Consider the following 23,594-nt stretch of genomic DNA (forward strand, 5'->3'; position numbering starts at 1 on the left):
TGATACAGAAATGTTTTATCTAATCATAATCATTTAGATGTCATTGTCCATTTCCCCCATCCCTTCCAGACACACCCGCCTTTCCAGGCCATCATCCCTCAACCTCTGTGCCTCTCAACCATCCCTACCAGCCCATCCCGTCTCTGTCCCCAGGACCCACCACCAATAAAAGATTTGTACTAACTGCTGTGACCTGACAGTGCTGCATTTCGCACAGCTGTAGCTGTGTGTTATTAAACACCCTGGATTCAAAATGGTATCAATTTACTCTGAAAAATTCCAGACTCCATGCCCCAGAGTTTATCACTGTATATTGAAGCTCCAGCTGCGGGGCCTGACTTACTAAGACTTACGCTGGCGATGCAGACTTCATGCCAAGGTAACCGGTGCCTTAGAAATTTGGCAACACAGATGGTAACAGTAAATTAGCGTCTCTTCCTCCCAGACTGCTGGGGAATTTAGAGATGGTCTCAAACCAAACCCCCTGGCTCTGAGCATTTCCAGACTTCGGGAGTGTTTGCATGCGGACGCGAACTTTACACATGCTCCCATGGGCTGACCCGAGCCGCTGGACCCGGACCCCTGGCCGCCACATCCAGGCGTAGGAGGGCGCTGCGCTGTGGGGACGAGACCCCAGAGGAGTCTTGCGAGGCGGGTGGCCGCAGAGCGAGTAACGCCAAGCCAGGACGGCGATTGCAGCGGCTCCGGGGAAGCGGCGCGCGGGCCTCCGCTCTCAGGGCCACGTGGCACCGAGCCGAGCTGTCAGATCAGAAGCTGGCGGGACCCACGTGGGGCAGGACTGGGGGCCACCCCCCTGACAGCCAGTGGAGCAAGTGGCCCCGCGCTCCCGCGAGCTCGGCCTCACCCCCACGCACCGCCCCGCCCCGCGGCTCCTCCCGGCCCAGCCCCGGTCTCAGCCACCTCGGCTTAGCTCGGTCCCTATGGCAACCGCCGCTCAGGAGCTGGGGGGCGGGGGGGCCGGGCGCTCAGCGGAGGCTGATCCCGCCCGCCGCGGCGACCCGGCAGCGCCTCCCGCCTGTCCCGCTGCCCCGCCGGTCACTTCGGAGTCTGCCGCCGGGCGCCGCGCCGCGCCCCTGGCCCCCGGGCTTCCCGCCGCGCGGCTCCGGGCGCCCCCGCTCCTCGCCCGAGACCCGCCGCGGCCCGGCCCGGGTAAGGAGCGCGGCGGGGCAGAGTCCCGGGACCGGGACGGTATGTCCAGCCTGCCGACGCGCGCGGCGGGGGTGCCCACCGGCCTGTCCTGCCCAGCGCCCGGCTCTCGCTGGCGTGCCCGGGGTAGCCCGCCTTGCCGGAGGTCGCGGCTGGGGGCAGCCAGGGCACTGTCCCCCCCGGCCGTGTCCTCCGGGGAGCGCCCGGCGGAGCGGCCCTGCCTGGCTCCCGGCCATCGCTCCCCAACTTCTCGGCGGGTGCCAGCCCGGGCACATGCCTCGCGCGGGGCTGGGTCCCCTCCGCGGTGGCCGCCCGGGGACTGCAGCGTCAGGCAGCTCAGTGGCGGCGGTGGGACCCAGGGGGCGGCGGCTTGGGTTGGGCAGGTGCCAGGGGCGGGGAAGCTGGAGCGCTTCTAAAAGGCCGCTCGTCCGCGGCAGGCAGCACAACCCAGTGGAGCGGTGGGAGCTGGCCCCAGAGGCCGGGCTGGTCTCCAGGTGTCCGGGCTGGGTGCTGCCGCGTGTTCCGCACACGGGAGCTCGGTTCGGGCGCTGGACGGAGCCTGCGGGGCTTTTCCTTTGCCCGGAGCGCGGGGACGCGGTCTGCTCTGGTTGGAGGTATGTTCCTCTCTTGCTCCCCCTCAGCCGCCTTTAGGAGTTTCGAAATTGGCGGTCAGTATTTACCACTGACTTGGCATAGAAAGTGCCCGGAGTAGGTTCGTTTGTATTTGACTTGCCACCTTCCGGGGAATAAACGAGCACAAACAAGTGACTCGAGACTACTGCAGTCTTGAAATCAAGCAAAGTTACATTTAACTGCGGCAGTTCTACCAGGAAAATGAGTTAGAATTCACTGGGCAGCCTCTGTCACAGACCATCCATTGACTGTTGTGACAGTCATTACAAGGGGTCATGCATCCACTTGAAATCAAATCTTGGTATACCACTGTGCTTGTTTTGGTCGTTTCCCCGGATGCTGTGCTTATTTAAAACACAATTTAAAAACTAGGAGGCTGATTCCCTTCCCAGTAACTCCAGTTTTACGCAGGCATAACTCAACCAGACTCTGTGGCAATGACTACACCTGTAAAACTGGAGTGACATGTGAAGAATTAGGTCCTAAAATATTTGTTGTGCTGTCACTTAGTGAGATGAGGGTAGTAAAATATCATATGCTTTTATGCTTTTTTTTTAAACTAACCCTCCGCTGTTTTTAAAATGCAAGTATATGTCTGTCTATCTAGGACTTATATGTGCTTCATCATAGTATCTTATATCATCCTCTAATTGAAAATTTAAAAAAAGAGTTCTCTGTCCATAAAAACTGTAGGTCTGATCCAAAGCCCTTAAAAGTAATGTGAATAATTCCTCTGATTTTAATAAGGATTGGATCAGGCCCTGTGATCTTCTGGTATTTTCAGAAGAACATCGGTTACCAGCTCAGATGTTATAATTGAACTTAATTTAAATAGTGATCACTAAGATGGTGGTTTAAGCATGGGGTAACAGGGTACATATAAAGAAAAGGAACACAAGAGAAAAGCAATGTTAGCTTCTAAGTATTGTTCAGATCAAGATGTGTGTGCAGAACTGTAAGCAGCTGGTATTTTTTACACACTCCAGAACAAATTCTGCTCTCAATTACATCTGGGTAAATCCAGAATAATTCCACTGAAATCAGTTGTGTTATTCTGCGTTTATTCCAGTGTAATGGAGGCACACATTCTGCTCTCAGTGCTAAATACCTCAATTTAGTTTCAGCAAAGGTTGGTAATGACCAAGAGCAGTTACTTCCTGGAAGGCTGCTTGGAGTCTCAGTGGACAGGTACGGCTGTCATAATGGGCATCATTGATAGCCTTCTCTGCAGAGAAGCTCGGGACTAAATGGGTTTTACAGAGTAAGGGAAGCTTGCCTGCTTTTGTCTTTTCTGTACTTGTTCTATGGAGAGAGGAGTTCAGTTTTCAGTGCTGGAAGACTGGCATTGTTGTCATGAGCACTAATTTCATATCAATATGTATTTTTAAGCAGCTACTGTGCTACACCAAACTTTGAGACTGAGCCCAATATCCTGCAATATTTACACAGGCAAAATTCCCATGTAGTAATCTAGGAGTTTTGCCTGTGTGGGAGTGAGTGAGATCTTCAGGATTTAGCCCACAGTAAATATTTTCAGTAGGAATTTTATTAGTTTCATGATGGTGGCTCTGTTGTACACAGATACACATGCTCCTGTGAATATATATTCCCACCATATGCCACTATGGTATCTGATGTGAATAAAATATCCCTTCAAAACTTTCCAGATGATGGATTGGTTATAGAGTTCATGCCATCCCATCTGCATATTCATAGCACATAGTCTGGTCTATGCTGGGAATATAGAAATAATATAGGAAACTCTAAAGACTAATAGATTTATTTGGGCATAAGCTTTTGTGGGCTAGAACCCACTTCATCTGATGCATGGAGTGAAAATTACAGATGCAGGCATTATTATACTGACACATGAAGAGAAGGGAGTTACCTCACAAGTTGAACCAGTGTTGACAGGGCCAATTCAATCCGGGTGGATGTAGTCCACTCCAATAATAGATGAGGAGGTGTCAATTCCAGGAGAGGCAAAGCTGCTCTTTTAATGAGCCAGCCACTCTCAGTCCCTATTCAGGCCCAAATTAATGGTGTTAAATTTGCAGATGAATTTTAATTCTGCTGTTTCTCTTTGAAGTCTGTTTCTGAAGTTTTTTTGTTCAAGTATAGCTACTTTTAAATCTGTTATAGTGTCCAGGAAAATTGAAGTGTTCTCCTACTGGCTTTTGTATGTTACCATTCCTGGTGTCCGATTTGTGTCCATTTATTCTTTTACATAGGGACTGTCCAGTTTGGTCAATGTATATGGCAGAGGGGCATTGCTGGCACATGATGGCATATATAACATTAGTAGACGTGCAGGTGAATGAGCCTCTGATGGTATGGCTGATGTGGTTGGGTCCTCTCACCTGCACGTCTACTAATGTTAGCATCTGTAATTGTCACTCCATGCATCTAATGAAGTAGGTTCTAGCCCACGAAAGCTTATGCCCAAATAAATCTGTTAGTCTTTAAGGTGCCACCGGACTCCTTGTTGTTTTTGTGGATACAGACTAACACCGCTACCCCCGATAGGAAACTCTGTTAACCTTAACAGATCCATTGATATAAGAATTTGTAATTCGAGGCCACAGCGCATGAGCAATAACTCTGTTCATTTAATATGAAGATAATGTATTATGTTTAAATAAGCCTGTGGTATAAACCACAATGCAAGGGATTCGTGAGCTGAAGTTACATCCTTGACTCACCCTTTTGTGGCTAAGGAATACTGTTACAATAACTAAGGATTAACAATGGGTGAGTCAGGGATATATATTTAGTTTTAATTCTGAAATCCTTTTGTATTGTGGATTTACACCAAATCCTTAACATTATTTGAACATATCTTTAAAATTAGATAAGCTACAAAATGACAGGAAAGAGATGTTGCTCATGGTATGTGTTCCAGTGGGATTCCTTTCTACCTCTTTTCAGAGTAGCAGCTGTGTTAGTCTGTATTCGCAAAAAGAAAAGGAGTACTTGTGGCACCTTAGAGACTAACAAATTTATTTGAGCATAAGCTTTCATGAGCTACAGCTCACTTCATCGGATGCATTCAGTGGAAAATACAGTGAGGAGATTTATATACATAGAGAACATGAAACAATCAATCACTTAAGGTGAGCTATTACCAGCAGGAGAGGGGGGAAGGGGGAACTTTTTGTAGTGATAATCAGCAGCTGACAAGAACGTCTGAGGAACGGTGGGGGGGGGGGTAAACATGGGGAAATAGTTTTACTTTGTGTAATGACCCATCCACTCCCAGTCTCTATTCAAGCCTAAGTTAATTGTATCCAGTTTGCAAATTAATTCCAATTCAGCAGTCTCTCTTTGGAGTCTGTTTTTGAAGTTTTTTTGTTGAAGAATTGCCACTTTTAGGTCTGTAATCGAGTGACCAGAGAGATTGAAGTGTTCTTGAACTGGTTTTTGAATGTTATAATTCTTGACATCTGATTTGTGTCCATTTATTCTTTTACGTAGAGACTGTCCAGTTTGACCAATGTACATGGCAGAGGGGCATTGCTGGCATATGATGGCATATATCACATTGGTAGATGTGCAGGTGAACGAGCCTCTGATATTGTGGCTGATGTGATTAGGCCCTATGATGGTACCCCTGAGTAGATATGTGGACACAGTTGGCAACGGGCTTTGTTTACCTGTTATTTACGGCATAACTGGGTGCAATTTGATAGTCTGTATTATGCAGGAAGACAGACTACATGATCTTTTCTGGACTTAAGATATATGAATCTAGTGATTACCTGCTCCATCCCAGACATGCAGCCACTTCTTGGGTAAAATATGGCAGCCCTTAAGCAGCAAACATCAACATTATACAATTGGCCCAGGAGGCTGAATTAAGGAAAGGGTGTTTGTCTTAATTCTGAACTTCCTGACTTATTAGGTTTAAACCACTCCACTGATATCATTTGTAGTATTTATTTATTTGTTTGTTGTGGTTTGCATTAGAAAATGTTTAGTGCTTGAAGTCTGTGTGGGAAATTGGCATGAAAATAGTTCTGGGTCTTGGCAGATGAACCTGATTTGCTCTGATAGGTAGGCAGACTGAAATGCTATTATGCATTTGAAGCAAATTGTGAAAAACAAAACAAAAACCCTTTTGCTTCTGCAGATAACATAAAGGTTAGCTTTTGTGGAGATTCCTAGCCATAGTTAGGGATCTACTCTGTTGGCTTTTTTTATTTGACATATAAAGGTCAGCTGCTGTAAATCAAAATAACTCTTGGCTTCATTTGAATTATGTGGATTTACACAATGTAGTTCCATTAAAGTCAATGGAACTATGGCTCTTACATCAGCTGTAGATCTGGAGTAGATATATTTTTTTCTGCTTAGTAGCACATGGTCCTTGTTATATTTTCCCATAATCAGCCAAAACACATGCTTTCTCTATAACTTCTGATCATGACTGTTGCAGTGTTCATGTCACAGTCCATGTCATGTTCCTTTACTCTCTTGTAATTAAAGTGTATGTTGAAAACACATTGAAAAAAGTTTTTCTTTTATAACAACAAATCTCTAGGAATCAAAATATTTCAGAAATTATACAATCATAGGGAAGGTCATGTGCTTTTAATTTTATGAAAAGGTTCCTTACATAATCTTGTGGGTGCCATTAAATGTAGAAAATGCAACACAGTTGTAGTATGCATCTTGGAAGAAATTATGATGTCTTTATATCCCCTGGTTTGTGTTTAGCCTTTTATCTCACAGCACCTTGTGTAAGATTTTCTTGTTCTCCCTTAAAATACCCTTTAAGCGGTACAATATACACTGGGCCAGGTCCTCTGCTCAGTGTATGTACATCTACTCCATAATATAAAATACAGAAATGATAAGCTGTACTTGGAGCTAAAAATGTACTCATCACATGCCGCTGAAAGTTACTGTCAGTCATGTCACATCTCTATCAAAAGCAACCTAATATAATGGCAGGGCCCAATCCTGACGTTGACTTGTTCCATTGATGTTACTGACTACTTGAGTCAGTAAGCGCTACTCAGGTAAGAAAGGGATGGGAGGATAGGGCCTTACCTGGAAGTCGACTGCTAGCATTCCAAACTGTCACCTTCAAATTAGCTCATCCCTAGAAATCATGTCAGACTATTTACAGCCCTGCAAAGCCTATAGCCAGGAAGACTGACAATAAATACGTTTCACTTAGACCTGGTCTACACTTAAAATTGACTTAGTTATATCAAATATGAAAAATCCACACCCTTGAATGCCAAAGTTAACCTGACCTAAGCCGCAGTATAGATACGGCTAGGTCTACAGAAGAATTCTTTCATCAACCGAGCTACCGCCACTCTGGGAGGTGGATTAACTACAGTGATGGAAAAACCCTTTCCACCAATGTAGGAAGCCTCTACAATATGGACCTACAGCAACACAGCTGCAGCACTACAACTGTGTGACTGTAGCGCCCTTAGTGTAGACATGGCCTTACAGTGTTACACTTACAGGTACCTCAGTTATCCAAACCTCCCTGGTATTTGAAACAGGATCATGTCCTCTGACATCTGTTAATTACTTTGACAATTCCCTTTGTATCCCATATCTTGTTTCCTCCATAACACTTGGATAGTCCAGCTTGTAAAGCAAAACAAACAATATTTTGTCCACTGTGGTACAAAACAAAATAACTGAAATGTGCGCAAGAATTATGCCTTTTAATTCCACTCGTTGGGAACAAGAAAGATGTTGCATAACTCATTATATTTGTCATGCTTTGCAGGTGAGAAGGTCAATGTGCTTTACGGCACTAACGAATTAAGCCTCACAACATCCCTGTGGGATAGATACATGTGATTATGCCCATTTTACCAATGAGGAAACAGAGGTTAATTAAGCAACTAGTCCAAAATCACACAGAAAGTCTGTGGCACAGCCAGGAATATAACCCAGGTTTCCTGACTTCCAATCTTGCCTCTTAAGTACAAGACTTTCCTTCCATTTTTATGGTTTATTACATAGATTGGCTTCTCAAACTGCGGTCATGACCTCCAAGGTGGTTGCAAATAGGTATCAGGAGGTCATAATCACTCTGCCCTTCCCCTATTGCTAAGTATAAAGGTGGGAGGATCTTGGCTAGATGGGAAGGGGTGGTGGTGCTGGGGGCCCTGGTATGGAAAAAGAGGTCCCCGTATGGAAAAAGTGGAAAAATTTTGATGTGGTTCATTCTACTGAAAACTATGGGAGGAAGAAAGCAGATATTTTTATTACAATTGTATGGCATGTTATATAATTAATATTACAGAGGCGTCAGTAACAACTTCATAATTAGGGCTGTGCTGAGCTTTTCACTTAAAGCAGGATTAAAACTCCCATTTGAGATGTCAGTAATTGAATTTAGTCTCCAGATTTAACACAGTTGCTGTTCAGAGGACAGCTGGATTGATGATCACAGAATCATAGAATATCAGGGTTGGAAGGGACCTCAGGAGGTCATCTAGTCCAACCCCCTGGTCAAAGCAGGACCAATCCCCAACTAAATCATCCCAGCTAGGGTGTTGTCAAGCCTGACCTTAAAACCCTCAAAGGAAGGAGATTCCACCACCTCCCTAAGTAATGCATTCCAGTGCTTCACCACCCTCCTAGTGAAAAAGTTTTTCCTAATATCCAACCTAAACCTCCCCCACTGCAACTTGAGATCATTGCTCCTTGTTCTGTCGTCTGCTACCACTGAACAGTCTAGATCCATTCTCTGTGGAACCCCCTTTCAGGTAGTTGAAAGCAGCTATCAATAGGACTCTATAGTAAGTTTGACTGTGGCCCTCCAAGATCCAAGCCCTGCTTTTCAACCCAATTTGACTGCCAGTCTCTCCTTCTGCCTCCTCCCTCCATTTTGTTTGTTGCTGTCTTCTTCTTAGTGTGTGTACAACGTGCCTCAGGTGGCATGTGATCAGGATTCATCACCAAATTTGGTCTGCTGGTTAGATGATTAGCTTTCCTGTCCCAGGCCAGGTAGTGACCGGGAGTGCGACATGAACACTGATTCATGCCCCCTTTTGTTGGTGTTGTAGGCAAGAACATGGTGTCTGGGAGAAAGGGAGAACTTTGCTTGCTGAACTCTTCTTTCTGCCATGGAAGCGCATTCTCCAACTGATAAACCTGCTGTGATTCACAACAGAGCAGACATCTTCCAACAAAACTTAGCAAGTTTGTCAGACTGGGTTGAGCATGACTGATCTCTAGGACCCTGAAGGGGATCAGGGTCTGTCTGTCTATATGTGCAGCCTGCAGTCAGAATAGCCTGCTAGCTAGTCAAAGAAATGTATACCACCGCTCAGTAGTGGGTCTGGGGGAAGGGTAGGTAGCTGACCTAGGAAGCCACAACTAGGGTTGCCAACTTTCTACTTGCACAAAACTGAACACCCTTGCCCTGCCCACTGCCCCGCCCCTCCTCTGAGGCCCTGCCCATTCCCCGCCCCTTCTCCAAGGCCCTACACCCTGCTCACTCCATCCCTCCTCCCTCTGTTGCTCACTCTCCCCAAACTCACTAACTCGCTCGTTTTCAGCTGGCTGGCTTGGGGCTGGGGTGCTGGAGGGGGTGAGGGCTCTGGCTGGGGGTGTGGGCTCTGGGGTAGGGCCAGAGATGCGGGGCTTGGGGTACTGCAGGGGGCGCTGCTCCCGTTGGCTGCGGTTCCCAGCCAATGGGATCTGCGGGGACGGCACTTGGGGCGGGGGCAACGTGCAAAGCCTCTGGCTGCCCCTACGTCTAGGAGCTGGAGGGAGGACATGCCTGCTGCTTCCTGGGAGCTGCGCGGCATGGCAGCTAGCAGGGAGCCTGTCAGCCCTGCTGCATGGCACTGCCAACTGGACAGTCAACAGCCCGGTCAGCGGTGCTGACTGGAGCTGCCAGGATCCCTTTCTAACCAGGTGTTCCAGTAGAAAACTGAACACCTGGTCACGCTAGCCACAACACACATGGGCTTGGTACTTTCCTGGCTCCTCAGTTCATTGTCTGCATTAGCTCCCCTATTGATTTCCTCCCTTCCTGGCTCTTCCTCTTCTACATCTTTATATTTATAAATGTTTAAGGGTGGAACAGGGAGCCAGAGACAAAGAGCACAAGGGGGAACATTGAGGGAGTCAAGGGAGGGAGACTTGGAAGAGGAATGGAGGCAATCACAGGGAGCGGGTGGAGATACAGGGGATGGAGTGGGAAAAGGATGGGGAGAGAGGCCTGGAACATATAGAAGCAGGACACAAGAGGGTGGGGGGGGAAAGAAATCCAGGGGCAGTTGGTGAGTCAGAGCACATAAGTGGTGTTGAGAGGCAGGTTAGGAGACTTCATTTTATTTATCATTAAAAATACAAGGAAATTTCTACACAGAAAGGGCTGTTAGTTTACAGCTAAGGTTACTCAATGGCATTTCCTCTGAATGCAATCACTGACAATTAAGGAAACACCCATTAGGCCAACATTAACATCCAGCAATGTATAGAAGTATTGTATAATCCAGTTACATGTACATCTAGATACAGGTATAATTATACATGTGCATTGAAAAAGCAACCATGTAAAATATACTATCTGATGTCAAACATGGTCAACTCTGAGGAGAAGGTGTTATTTCCAAAAGGAAATATAGAGTTGAATAGGCAAAATTCCTGAAAGTCTACACTACTTCTGGAGTGGAGATTTTTATGAACAGTTTAATATTTTTAATTTATTAGTATTTGACCAGTTTATAAACTGAGCATGGTCAAAGCCAGCTCTCTGAAACATGAATGGACTACTCTGAGTAGCAGCAAAACTGACTTACTGTCCAACAGAAGGATTTATATCCAGATGCAGCACTGTTTTTATTTACCACAGATGCCCCCTTGGTCATCAGCATCCTGCAACCTGACTGTAAGCCCCAGTCCTTTGTGTCCTTCCTAATAGAAAAGACATTTCATGTTACTTAATGATTAGCCCCAGTGTGAACTTTAAATTGAAAACAGTTGCAATTAGTGGAGCCCCTGGTCCTTTCCCTGGGCTGAAAAGACCAATGGCAGGATGAGTGGTGGTGGCTTGTCAGTTCCACTGAGTGTTAGTGGCCAGTTTCCAGTACTAGAAAGGAGGAGGATGGAGAAACAGCTTCATGCAAACAAGAACCACCTCGGGACAACTAGCACTGACTGTAGCTTTGCATGAGATGTTTGGACTGGATTTTCCCTCTGTTCAAAAACAGGCAGTGTGAATTGCAGGTAATCTGCTCTGCCTGCCCTACACCCTTCTTGTTGGGGTGTGTGATTTTTCTAAAGCACCTAGGACACTGAGGACTACAAGCCCTATTGAAAGCCTGTGGGACTTGTACTCCCAAGTCACTTAGGTACTTAGTGGGGACTGGACAAATCAACTCGCAGTCCCTGCTCAGACCAAACTCCCTTTGATGCCAGTGTGCCTGAACTCTTTTCCTAAGTGATTATCATCTTGCGGCACAGCTCTGATGCCCTGCTACAGCAACACCTTTCAAAGGTGTACTCCCTCACAGCACTAGTCTCTTTGATAAAGAGCCACTGAAACAGATCAAAAAGCTGAAGGCCATAAGAAGAGCTCACCACATTGCAAGATCATACCCATAGTGAGTCAGTGGGAATTAAAACCCAGGTTTCCTGACTCCCAGTTTCCTGCTCTATCCACTAGGGGCCCTGCTGCCTCTAATAAAACAGCCAGCAATGGAAATAGCTGGAAGATGTTGGAAGGTCATAATCTGTTCAGCTTCACAAGTTACCCCTACAGGGCCTAGCTCTCTTCTCACTAGGCTGTGTGTACACTGGTGCGTATATACCAGTGTGAGGTCAGACTCAGACAGTAATAAGAACAGTCTAATTGACAGGAATATAGCACTAATTAGCCTGTTGGCTGCTAACAAATGCTGGTAAAATACCCATATGTTATATGAGACACCCAGCTCAACCTGTATCAGAGGAAGGTGCTGGCTGAGTGTTGTAGGTATTTGCATCTTTTCTAAATAACAGCAGAATAGTTTCTCTTTAATATAACTTGCCACAGTCATGTGAATGAGAGTGCAGAGACATTTAAATCTTTACAACATCTCAGTTCATTCTGCCATTCACTTTTGCTAGCAGTGAGCTTGCCTCAGTGCCTCTCACTGGATCATGTCAAGGTATCTTAACCTTTAATAACATAGTGGTGAACACACGCTAAACTCACAAATACAATAATACCATCTAAGTATGTAACAGAGCATAGATGCATTTTAGGGTAATGGAGTTATGGATTCAGAACCATCAGCACACCATTCTCATCTGAGCTTAGTCACCTATACAGGTGGACTAGACCTGCAACAGGCAGACATTGCCATCTGTGGTAATGTGAAAGTAAGAGAGGCTGTCTTGAAAGAACTGGAGTCATCCTGGCGATATTACCATTATCTTTAATAGGAAGGGAACTGGCTCCTGCTCCCACTGTACTGTATGAGAGTTCAGTAGGAGCAGGATCATTTCCAATAGTTGTTGTTCTGCTTGCTAACGTAAGGGTAATCAAAGCTTCGGGGCATAAACTAATCACCACAGGGTTCCCTCATGTGCACAACTAGTTAGGGTATCATTATTTATAGAGCACCAGAAGTGTATGTGTTGCTGTACGGACACATGTGGTCCTTGTCCCACAGAACTTGCAATCTTTGCTTTTGTTTTTTACCTTCTTCTGAAGGATCAGGTTGCTGTTAGATGCAGGATACTGGACCAGTGGTTTGATCCAGTGTGGCACATTTTCTGAATCTGGAAGAGTCTAAGAATTAGACTGCAATATTTTCAAACTTGGGACCCCAAGAACAGACTTCTTGGGGCACCTTTCTTTAATGGTGTGGATTCTTTTAGTGACATGCACATTGATGGACAATCATATCACCTAGATTTGTAGATGCTGAAAGAAACTGGGAGGTAATTGTAAAAACCATTCCAGGTTTGTGCCCCACTCCGATACTGATGTACTGATGCATAACACACTTCTAGACTCCACTTTTGGAAATGTGACTTTATTGATTTGTTGACTGATCTTTGAGCAAAACCCTTGCAGAATGGGGCGATCTTATCAAAAAAGGTTCCTCCAAAGCTAGGTATTTTCAACATGTTTTCCCAGTCCTTCTGTATTAGGATCGAATTTACATACGTTACAAATTGCAGTTCTAGGAACTCCACAAATGTTATCTTAGAGATCTTGTTCCCTACTGTATTTGTATTTATTTTATTTTTCATTTTATTACTTGCACTTTTCGGGCCATGGAGAAAATATAAAATCATACACAATTACATCTTAAAATGACGTAGTGTCAAACTGGAAATCTCCCATGCCAACACAGAACTCCAACCCTCCCAGCTTATCTCATCAGGCAAAAGCCGGGGAAAATAGATAGATCTACATCATGCTCTGAAAGTCATTTGACTTGTGAATTTCTGGACAAGCACAAGAAGCAAGCCCCAAAATTGAGGGCCTCCTCCCAGAGAATACTCTGATGCTAAATATACTAATCTAGGTTTGTCAGCTCAAGCTTACCACCTGGTCTCAACTTCCAGGATGAGGCATGAAGAGAGAAGTGGCCTCAAAGATAACCAGGATCCAAACCATGCAAGGCTTTTTAGATTAAAATCAACACCAGGAATTGCACCTGAATACTAAATTGGATGCCAGTGATGTCTATGGAGTAACAGTGCATTATGCCCCATACCTGGCACACTAGTAAGCAAGCAGACAACTCCTTCCACCCTAGCTGAAGTTTCCAAGTGGTCTTCAAATGTAGCCCTGAATAGAGCACCTTGCAGTAATGCAGTCTTGAAGTGACAAAGGTGTGGCTCAGTGAGGCAAGGTCCACTTTTGAAACAATTTCCTTGCCATATGGAGAAGAAAAGCCCTTTGACCATTACTACTTCTGGGAGTCCAGAAGCACTTAGGAGGATATTCCAAGTTGTACCTTGAGTTCTAAGTGATTATGAACTTTTGGTAATTATCACTATACTGGGGACTAGAGCTTTAGTCACTTTGCAACTCAGATATGAAATTCTCCTTCTCTCCTGGCTTCTGAGGCTGCTGCCATTTTTAGGTTTTAGATCTAAGCTTACGGGTGAGACTTTCAAAAGCACCTAAGTGATTTAGGATCATATGTTCTATTGAAAGTCAATGAGATTTGTGCTCTTAAGTCATTTGAGTTTGAGTTGCTTATTTTAATGGGTTTTTGACTGAATGAAGGCATCAACAGAAGCATAGAGATATAAGGCCAAATTCAGACCTGTGTTAGTTGGTACATCTCTCTCTAGGGGCTTCATCAGCTTATGCTACATTTGAATTTGGCCTAGAAAATCAAGGTAGAAATTATCTTGTAGGTCCTCCTGCCTACAGGAGGAGTGGATGTGTTGGTGCTTAGCTTGCTGAGTGCTTAAGATAGTGTTCTGAAGCATACAAGTGGAAGGTGAATTATAATATGTAATCATTATATTCCGCCTCTACACGTTGTGTTAACTACTTCACTGCTGGTTCGTAACTCCACTTACTGTGCTGCTACTCTCACCTCCTATTAATGTTCCGTGTAAATCTATGGAGCGTCAGGACTTAGATGTACAGTTTACTAGCAACCATGATCAAGAGATGGTTATGAGGGAGAACTCATCAGGAAATTACGTTTTTCCCCTGTGAAAAATTTCAATGAAATTTTCTTCCTTTTCATTGAAAAATTTCTTCATATTTTTGGTGTGTTTCATTAGAAAAACCCAAACCAAGAAAAGCTTCAGTTTAAAAAAAAAATTAAATCCAGTTTTCAGTTACTTAAAGCTGAAAATTTGTCTACCTTTTTATGAAAATCCAATTTTTTTGTCACACAGATGGACACTTTTCATAAAAAATTTTGATTTGCCAAAAAAAAAAATTCCATCAAAGAAAGCATTTTGACAGAACATTTTTGACTAGCTCTATTATGAGGCTTTCATTCTGCTAGTGAATGGCTGCTGCTGCCTTCTGTGTTTTAAAAAAAATAGACTAAACTGTTCAGAAGTGTCCATTAATTCTGCCAGGCTTCATTTTGGGGTGCCCAACTTGAGACTCCGAGGGACTGATTTTCAGAAATGCTGAGGATCTGAAGTCAAGGCCTCCCATTGGACACTCAAAACCTGAGCCATCCCAAATCCCTGCCTTCTTTTGTAAACATGCTGTTAGCAGGGTCGAAAAGAGACCCTGGGGGCTTCGGTCAGCATTGCCGACCAGGCTTGCAGCGCTAAGGCATGCTAGTCCCTACCTATCCTGGCTGGCACCATGCTGCCCCCCGGAAGCAGCCAGCAGGTCCAGCTCTTAGGTGGGGGGTCATGGGGCTCTGCATGCATGAACCGGCTAATGGGAGCTGGGGGGGCAGTGCCTGCAGGCGAGAGCTGCGCGTGAATCTTCCTGGACCATGGCCTAGGAGCCGGACCTGCTGGCCACTTCCAGGGTGCATGCAGCACAGTGCCAGGACAGGCAGGCAGCATGCCTTAGCCCCTCTGCTGCCCCACTGACTGGGAGCCGCCCAAGGTAAGCCCATGCCCCAACCCTGAGCCCCAACCCCCTGTCCCAGACCTGACCCCCCCCCCCAAGCCTGGAGCACCCTCCTGCACCCCAAACCCTCAGCTCCACCCCAGCACCCGCACCCCCAGCCCAGAGCTCTCACCCCCCCCCACACCTCAACCCTCTGCCCCAACCCAGAGCTCCCTCCCACACCCCATACCCCTCATCTATGGCCCCAGCTGAGAGCCTTCACCCCCTCCTGCACCCCAACCCCATGCCTCAACCCGTAGCCCCTTCCTGCACTCCAAATCCCTCGGCCCCACCCCCCCAGCCTGGAGCCCCCTCCTGCACTCCAAACCACTCATCCTCAGCCCCACCCCAGACTCCGCACCCCCAGTTAGAGCCCTCACCCCCTCCTGTACCCCCAGCCCCAGCCCAGTGAAATTGAGTGAAGGTGGGGGAGAGTGAGCCACCGAGGGAGGGGGAATGTAGTGAGTGGGGGGCGGGGCCCCAGGGAAGGGGCAGGGCCTTGGGGAAGGGGAGGGGCTAGGGTGTTTGGTTTTGTGCGACTAGAAAGTTAGCAACCCTACTTGTTGCTCACACAGCAATGGATGAAGCTGATAAATGGCACTGTGATATTTAACTGGTGCCATCACAACATTTGGATCATGATGCAATACTCTTCATTTTGGGGGCAAACCCTTTCAGAGTGTTAGGCCTGGATCCACAGATGTAGGAACACCCTGTTGGAATCTAGTCCTGCAAGCTGCTGAGCACTAAAGCTGGTTGGGGGCAGGGGGAAATCCCCCATGGAAAATTTTGACTTTTTTCATAAAAAAGAACATAACCACAGAACCCCAAAATGTTCAGCTAAAAACTAAAAAAAAATGTGGGTTTTGAATTTTCAGTTTTCTGTTAAAAAAAAAATGGTGACAAAAGCAGATATTTCCTGTGAAAATCTTCATTTTGTTGCAAACAATCTTCCATTGGAAAAAAATTTAAATGAAAAAGTTTTGGCCAGCCTACTGAGCCTGCTCATTGTGTTGACTTAACTATTTCTTCATGTAAACATCTCTCCACCCTCTGATTATTTGGTTAGTCCCAAGTGCTTTGCAGGATCAAGGCCCTAAGCCCATCACCTGGTTCATATGCCCCTTTGAGTCATGGCATGTCATCTCCTGACCGAGCTAGAACTGGTTGACATTAGCCTCTCTGTAACCTCCACTGCCGATATCCTTTGTGCCCATCCCTGAGGGCTAACGGACAGAAGCAGCAAGGCATGTAAGTGTGTTAGGAGAAGAAATAGTAGATGCTGTTTTGTGCATGCTCTTCTTCATGACTCTATTGTGTCAACAATAATCGTCATTACAATGGTCGATACAGAGTGCTGTTAAAATGACTACACTAGGAGGAGCTGGTTGGTATTGTATGTTCTGCCCAAATACAATATAAACACATCCAGCAACACAGTTGCATTTAATTTGAAAATAATAGTGCAAGCATATGCATGCTTACACTTCCCCCCCAGGACAGCCCTCGCTGTTCCGTTAATAGTTGATATTAATAGCAGATATTGCCTGCTTGTACAGTTCCAGCACACCAGAACAGTCAGGCCACCTGTTTTTAGAAGTCAGTGGGGGTCCCAGGGCCTTCCCTCAGTGCATGTAACTCCTCCGTTTAAATCAAAAGCTCTGCATGACACTCTGGTTACTACTACTGCGACTAGCAATAATATAATTAGGGATGAGCTGACCCCCAGATCCAAACCCCTTCATATATTAGATAGGAGAGGGTGTTCACATTTGAATGCCCTGTTCCAAACCTGCTTCTCTTGTTTTGGTTCTGGGTCAGATCCCAAACCTATCTTCAGATGTGGCTGAAATATGAGAGTGGCTGGTCTTAGCTTGTTCCATGACATGGTGGAACTCTCAACACTCACAACTGACTCAGGTTCAGCTGAAGCAGTTTTAGGCTTTATTCCAAGAATACAACACAGCACGTAGCAAGTAAGGAACCAGGCAGCCGTTGTGTTGAGCAGTCTGTGACTGGCACTCACTGAATTCTCCTATAGTTGGCATGGGCAGCCTCTGGTGGGCAAAAACCAGTAGGGGTAAGGTATACTGATTCAATTACAAGTCTTGCACAGGCTGCCTGAGTTCCTTAAACACTAAGCAGGAAGATGGAACTTTTGTGGGACCAACTGATCTTGAGAGGCTTCTACTACTTGGTGCTGAAATCTTACGATGGCAGCTCATAAGACTTTAGCACTATTGAGCCCAAAGGCAGGATTCAGCCTCAAATCCAGGCTCTAGAGCTGAGCCTAGATCTAATCTCCACCTGCACTCTGCTTCTTCAGCCCATCGTTACTGTCACAAAATTGTCCCTCCAGTGCTTTTCAATTGAGGATCTCAAAGAACTTCACAGATGTTATTGGCCAAGCAAAGCGAGGCCCTAAACACAACTTGATGGCATTTCTCTGTTTGTCTGTATGCAACGCAATAACTTTTGAAGGCCACATCCGGTGAATTCCAGAACTTCATGGAATGTGCTAGGCATCAATGGGCAGAATCTGCTTGATTTTGGTGACAATCAGAAAACTTGGAAAACCATTTGTAGGAGTGTCAAAGAGACAGACACAGCCCAACCCAGTTCCCGCATGCGAGTGGCTTTTCTTCGCTGCGCTGCTCTCCGGGCATTACATGGCACCCCACACACTTCTGCCCCTACACAGGCAGGATACTCGCCAGCCCCATGATGGGGGGGATACACTTTGTTGCTTATGTAGTTGAGCTGTAGTATTTCCTCATCCCTCCCCACAATCCCTTCTGGGTAAGGTGGCCATTCACACATTCCTGGAACACTGGGCATTTCCAGTACTTCTGGGAATGGTGTGGGCCTGCCCATGCTGGTATGTCATCAAATGTGCAGTGTGTGCAAGGTCACGCTACACAGGGGGTGCCATTTTTGAAGAGCATGATGCTCTGCCCCCGCCAGCGTGATCTGTGCAGAGCAATACTCTCTTCAAAAGGGAATCCCCCATCTAATACTGGACAAAACCATATGCGGTTTTGTCTGAGTACCAGATGGGGGACAAACCCTAGAAAAGCAAATGACTGTTCAGTTTAATACTGAGTGAGTGGCCTGCCTACTTCTCGGTCCCTGCTTCCACCACTAAAAATGCTTCCTCTAAGGCTTGGGAATGGGGGGAAGCAGGGACCTGGAGGGGAGTGAGCATTGTCAGGGGAGGGGGAGTGGAGTGGAAGGAATACAGCTCTGCCTACCTAAGCAATGAAGTGTGCAACCCTCTAGGAAAGGAGACACATGCAGAGCCCCTGGCATTGGGTTGTAGGGGGAGAATGGGGCACCCTGGTATGGGGGAAGGGAGCAGTTGGGAAACAAAGAACCCCTGGCATAAGGGAGGGTGATGGGGTGCAAGGAATAGCTGAAATAGGGCGTGGGGGAAGGATAGCACATGGAGAGCTTGTGGGGGGAATGGAGAGATGCAAGGAGCCTCTGGTGCATGCAATGAACTCAGCTGACAGAAGCAGTGGAGTGTGTGACCACCATCCCCCATTTTATCAGGTCTCACAAAGCTCCTGTGGGGCAGGTCAGTATCATTGTCACCATTTTACAGATATACAAACCAAAGCACACAAAGGTTAAGTAACTTGCCCAAGGTCAGGCAGCAACTCAGTGTCTAAGTCAAGAAAAATCTGTCCAAAGTCCTGGGTGCCAGCTGTCTGCTAACCACTGCCATTAACTAGGAGGAATTCCTTATGACAAGGGCACTAAGATATATCATCAGATACAATAATATGCTGTGGTCATTAGCAGGATGTGGCTACATCTGCACCTCCACTAGGGGGCCACAGAAGGCTGAAAAGGGAGTGTGGCCAGAGTGAGCGCAGGATGTGCTGATTCAGCACACTGCCTCAATCTGCTGGCAGGACTCGGGACCCCTGGCTGCAAACTGGAGCTACCTCTGCCAGTGGAAGCTCCAAGGGAGGGTGGGGGCGGTAACACAGCTTGTCCTCCTTTGGCGTGAATTCCTCCTGGGGTGGAAGCTTTTGCTGGAACAGGAAGGTGTGAATGGTAAGAAGGAACCATAGTGATGGTTATGTGTTAAAACCATGAGAGAGAGTATGTGTGTACGTACAGGAGAGTCCCAGCTTTGCCACCGACTTACTCTATGACCTTGGACAAATCATTTTGCCTTTATGTGCCTCAGTTTACCCATCTGTAAAATGGAGATGATCATACCCACTTTTGTAAAGCACTTTCCTATCCTCAGATCCTCGGTTGGCCAGATGTGAGATATTACTGTAATTCACACCACATTCGATCAGCACCAGTGAAGCTGCCCCCAATACTTGATCAGCTCCTGAGAGCTCCATTGCTACTGGAAGAAAACTGCAGGAACATTCAAGGCCTAGGTTGGGGGTGGCGTGGAGCCTCTCTGTCCCATAGGGAGTGTGGGGAGAATTGTCCTATAGGGCACAGTCCCTCTCTCTCAGCTCTCAAATATGCTGGGGTTTGGCAGTGGAAGTTGCTCAGGCTTTGGCCCTGCCCCTGTTCCCTTTAATGCATTATTCTTCCCCATGGTTAAATGAATAAAGCAGCAGGCACTGGGCTCTTCTAAACTCAGACGCTGTGATTGTGACCGGCTGGCCCTTTAATGGGCATAGTGGGGGTGGGGGGGGCAGTGTCTCCTTGCACCTTCCTTCTCCCCCTGCAAATCTGCACAAAGGCCAGGCACAATCAGGCCCCCATTGATGAGATTTTCAAAAGTGCTCAGCAACCAGCAGCACTTACTGGTCTGGGTGGGGAGGTGCTGGGTGCTGAGCTCTGGAAAATCCAGTCCCACAAATTGGAGAGATGCAGCAAATGCAGTGAAAGCATTAACAATAATGTGTTTTTTCTTTACAGGTAAAAGAACTGGGGAAGCATGTCGCTGGCTTCCTGGTTCAGATGGAATGAGCCACCGAGCCGGATTTCCCAAAGGAACCCCACAGAGATGGTGGTGGAAACACTAATGATGGAACTAGGCTGGCAGATCAAGCAGGCAGAGAAACAGCAACTAGAGAGAGAGAATGAGTATCGCAAGATAAAGACGGGCGTAGACTACGGCTGGCTGGTTAGCTACCCAAAGCCTAAGCACAACTATGACATCAGCCCAGGGGAGCGGCTGCAGCTGGAGGACATGTGCACCAAAATACATCCCTCCTACTGTGGGCCAGTCCTACTCAGGTATAATGGAGGCTTTGTAGACACAGGACTGCTGCACATCCCACACAGTGAGGCAGATTTCCTAGTGGTTAGAACACAGGACTGGGAGTTGGCATACCTGTGTTTCAATGCAGGCTGTGACAGTGACTCACTGTATGACCACTGGCCAAATAACCGTTATGCCTCATTTTCTCCATATGTAAAACAGGTATAATCATACTTGCCTTGCAATGTTAGTATGAGAGTCAATTAATGTTTGGTGCTTTCAGATACTCAGATGAAAGGTGCTACAGAAGTATTAAGTATTATTCATTATTATTAATTGTTATCATGAGAACCTTGTCTTTCAAATTCACAGTCAGAAAGCAACACTACATGTAGGATCACGGTGATATTTATTGCCATTTACTACAGCTGATTATTTCAAATAGAAGTAGAATGGTTCAAGTGGAAGTAGTCTTGGAGGTTGCGGGAACAAAGATCTAATAGTTTAGGGTCAAAGTTTGTTAATACAGGGGTGAGAGATGAAAGTATTTCCTGCTGCAAAGAAGAGATGCAAAAAGCAACTTACAGCTGAGACAGGCTGAGAAGGAGCTCCTTGTGTTTGACCAGCAAAATGCTCCCTTTTGGCTTACCTGGTAGAGTTACTATGGAGGGACCACGAGGGTCTGTGTTTGAGGCCTGTAAGGTGCACACAGCCTGCCCAGCCACTGGTTGGGGGAAGCTCTGCTCACTGTTGAGTCAACCTATGTGGCAGTCACACCACTCTTCTATTGTGCGGATGGTTTCAGATTGGCTGAAATAGATCTGAATCTGTAATAGGGCATCAAGCTTGAGAAGAGATAGAATTATTTAAATTTGATATTAAAGATGGGGTCTGCTTCTCTTCCCATTTATGGCAGTGCAGATCAGTAGTGACGCCACTGAAGTCAATGCAGCGAGCCTGGTGTAATCAGGAGTGACTCCAGTGAGAGTAGTACACTTACCCTGGAGTAAAACTGATTCAAATGAAAGGAGAATCAGGCCCTGAGCCTCTCTCCTCTCCCTTTGTTTTTGTTCTTTTAAGATACATTTCCCATTCTTTTGATCAGGAAACAAAAGATTTTGGGGGTGGTGGGTGGGGGGAAAGAGAGCATATACCTTTTTACAGGCACTGAACATATATCCCAAAGTGGTTAACTGCTCTCCTGTTTCCCTCTCTCTGGCCACCAGTGTCAACAATGCAGGGAAGTGAGCCACAGCACACCCTGGGGCCCTTCTGCTGCTGCCCAGTGGGATCAGCTGCCCATGCATCCTTCCTGCAAATGCAAGGAGACTGGGAAAGGTGCTCCTCTTCCCCCATTGGGGAAGTTGCTTCTCTTCCTGTGGGATGAGACAGGGAGATTGTCAGAGGCTCCTTTGTTCCCTTGCAGGACTCCCAGGTGATGGCAGAGTCAAGAATTTATTGATGGTTTAAAGCAAAATGGCCAAATTGGCCCCTGCAGGGTTTTACCAGTAATATTCATCTGAAAGCAGAACAGTTCAAAACAGCACTGGCCATACACTCATTTGCACCCAGAACACCAGAAACCATTATAAGCCACACAGGAAGGAACGGAACCTGAGCTCTTTTCCCCTTCTTCTGGAGGACTGAGCAAGGATCCCCTGGCAGATGGGCATATCTCACGAGACTGGCTTCCTGTGATGGCAGTGCGTGGTTACAGGTGAAACTTGAGGCCTCCCATCTTCTAAAGTATAAACCAAAAATCAATCTGACTTACAACATGATTCATTTTCTCACTGGGTTGGATCACAAGAGGAGCTGAGCATTTGCATCTTCCATTGACTTCTGTGGCTCCTGCAGGTGCTCAGCACTGTTCAGGCTTTGGCCCTACATTGCAGCAAATATATCTGCTCCCTAGTACTAGTTGGCTGTGTTTGTGAAGCAGTTGTAACTAAAGCCAATAGGACATAACCTTCCTTATTGAAAAGGATCCATCATCATCATTAATTGTATTACAGTATCACCTAGAGGTGCCGGCCACGGCCCATTGTGCTAGGCATTGTACATGCACAGAGTCAGAGATACTCCCTGTCCTAAAGAGCTTACAAACTATTAGACAAGACAGGCAAAGGATGTACAGTCAAACCTCGCAATAACACGCCCTGCGATAATGCGAATTCGGATATAACACGATCAGAAGTTGGCTCCCCTTTAAGGCCGTAATACTGTTTGCGTTTTGCCAGAATGCTTCTTTTACGACATTTATAAATAAACAGCGTTCTTCCAGTCTTATAGGATAAAGTGACTCGTGGCCATTGCAGGCCCATTGCACTTGGTTCTTGTGTTGTACATGTGTATGGTGTTTGCCTATGAACTTGTTTTTAATTTCCTATATTTGTAAAAATATTTTACCGTTATGGATACGCTAGTTTGCAAACACAAGTCATTTTCTGCCCAAGAGAAATTGTATGCCCTGGATCAACTAAAGAAGAGCAAACAACAAACTCAGCTTCCTAGAGATCTAGGAATTAGCGAGTCCACTCTGCGAGGGTGGAAAAAAGAAGAAGAAAAGCTCCATATCCTATCCTGCATTCTTGAAGAGGAAACTGGTTTACAGCGTAAAACGGTCAAGTTTGCTAATGACGAAAGCCTAGATTCAGCCTTGTACCAATGGTTTGTCCAGGCTCGCTCAGAAGGAGTTCCCATTTCTGGCCCTATTCTGAAAGCTCAAGCAGAGAAATTTGATCACCTTATCAATGGAAATGAATCCAAATTTAAGGCGAGTAACGGCTGGCTGGACAGATTCAAGAAAAGGCATGCTATAAGCCAAGTTCTTGTGTCTGGGGAAATCCGCTCAGCTGATAAAGAGGCTGCCAATTCCTACCCAATTGAGCTTAAAAAGTTGCTAGAGGAAGGTTGCTACACAGCCTATCAAGTTTACAACTGCGACGAGATTGGTTTATGCTTTAAAATGTTACCCGATCGCACCCTTGCAACCAGGACTGATAGTCACAAACGAGAAGGCTTTAAACAGAGGAAGGACCGAGTCACTCTCTTGTTTTGCGTCAACAAGTCTGGCAGCCA

General features: G+C 46.2%; 1 protein-coding gene across 3 annotated transcripts in view; it reads left to right on the top strand.

Annotated features, from left to right (window-relative positions):
- Positions 1–1,134: 1,134 nt before the first annotated feature.
- RD3 (RD3 regulator of GUCY2D) overlaps positions 1,135–23,594 on the top strand; it is a 32,766-nt gene continuing 10,306 nt past the window's right edge. The window contains exons 1-2 of one of the 3 annotated variants that reach the window (XM_074949308.1): positions 1,135–1,209; positions 20,228–20,548. In XM_074949308.1, coding sequence (XP_074805409.1) covers positions 20,247–20,548 — 302 coding nt within the window. In that variant the 5' untranslated portion in view covers positions 1,135–1,209; positions 20,228–20,246. Of the gene's footprint in view, positions 1,210–1,569; positions 1,782–20,227; positions 20,549–23,594 lie in introns of those variants that run through there. The other 2 variants (XM_074949307.1, XM_074949306.1) reach the window with 2 other exon arrangements.

The sequence above is a fragment of the Natator depressus genome, chromosome 3 (genome assembly GCF_965152275.1).
Source record: "Natator depressus isolate rNatDep1 chromosome 3, rNatDep2.hap1, whole genome shotgun sequence".
Taxonomy (NCBI): Eukaryota; Metazoa; Chordata; order Testudines; family Cheloniidae; genus Natator; species Natator depressus.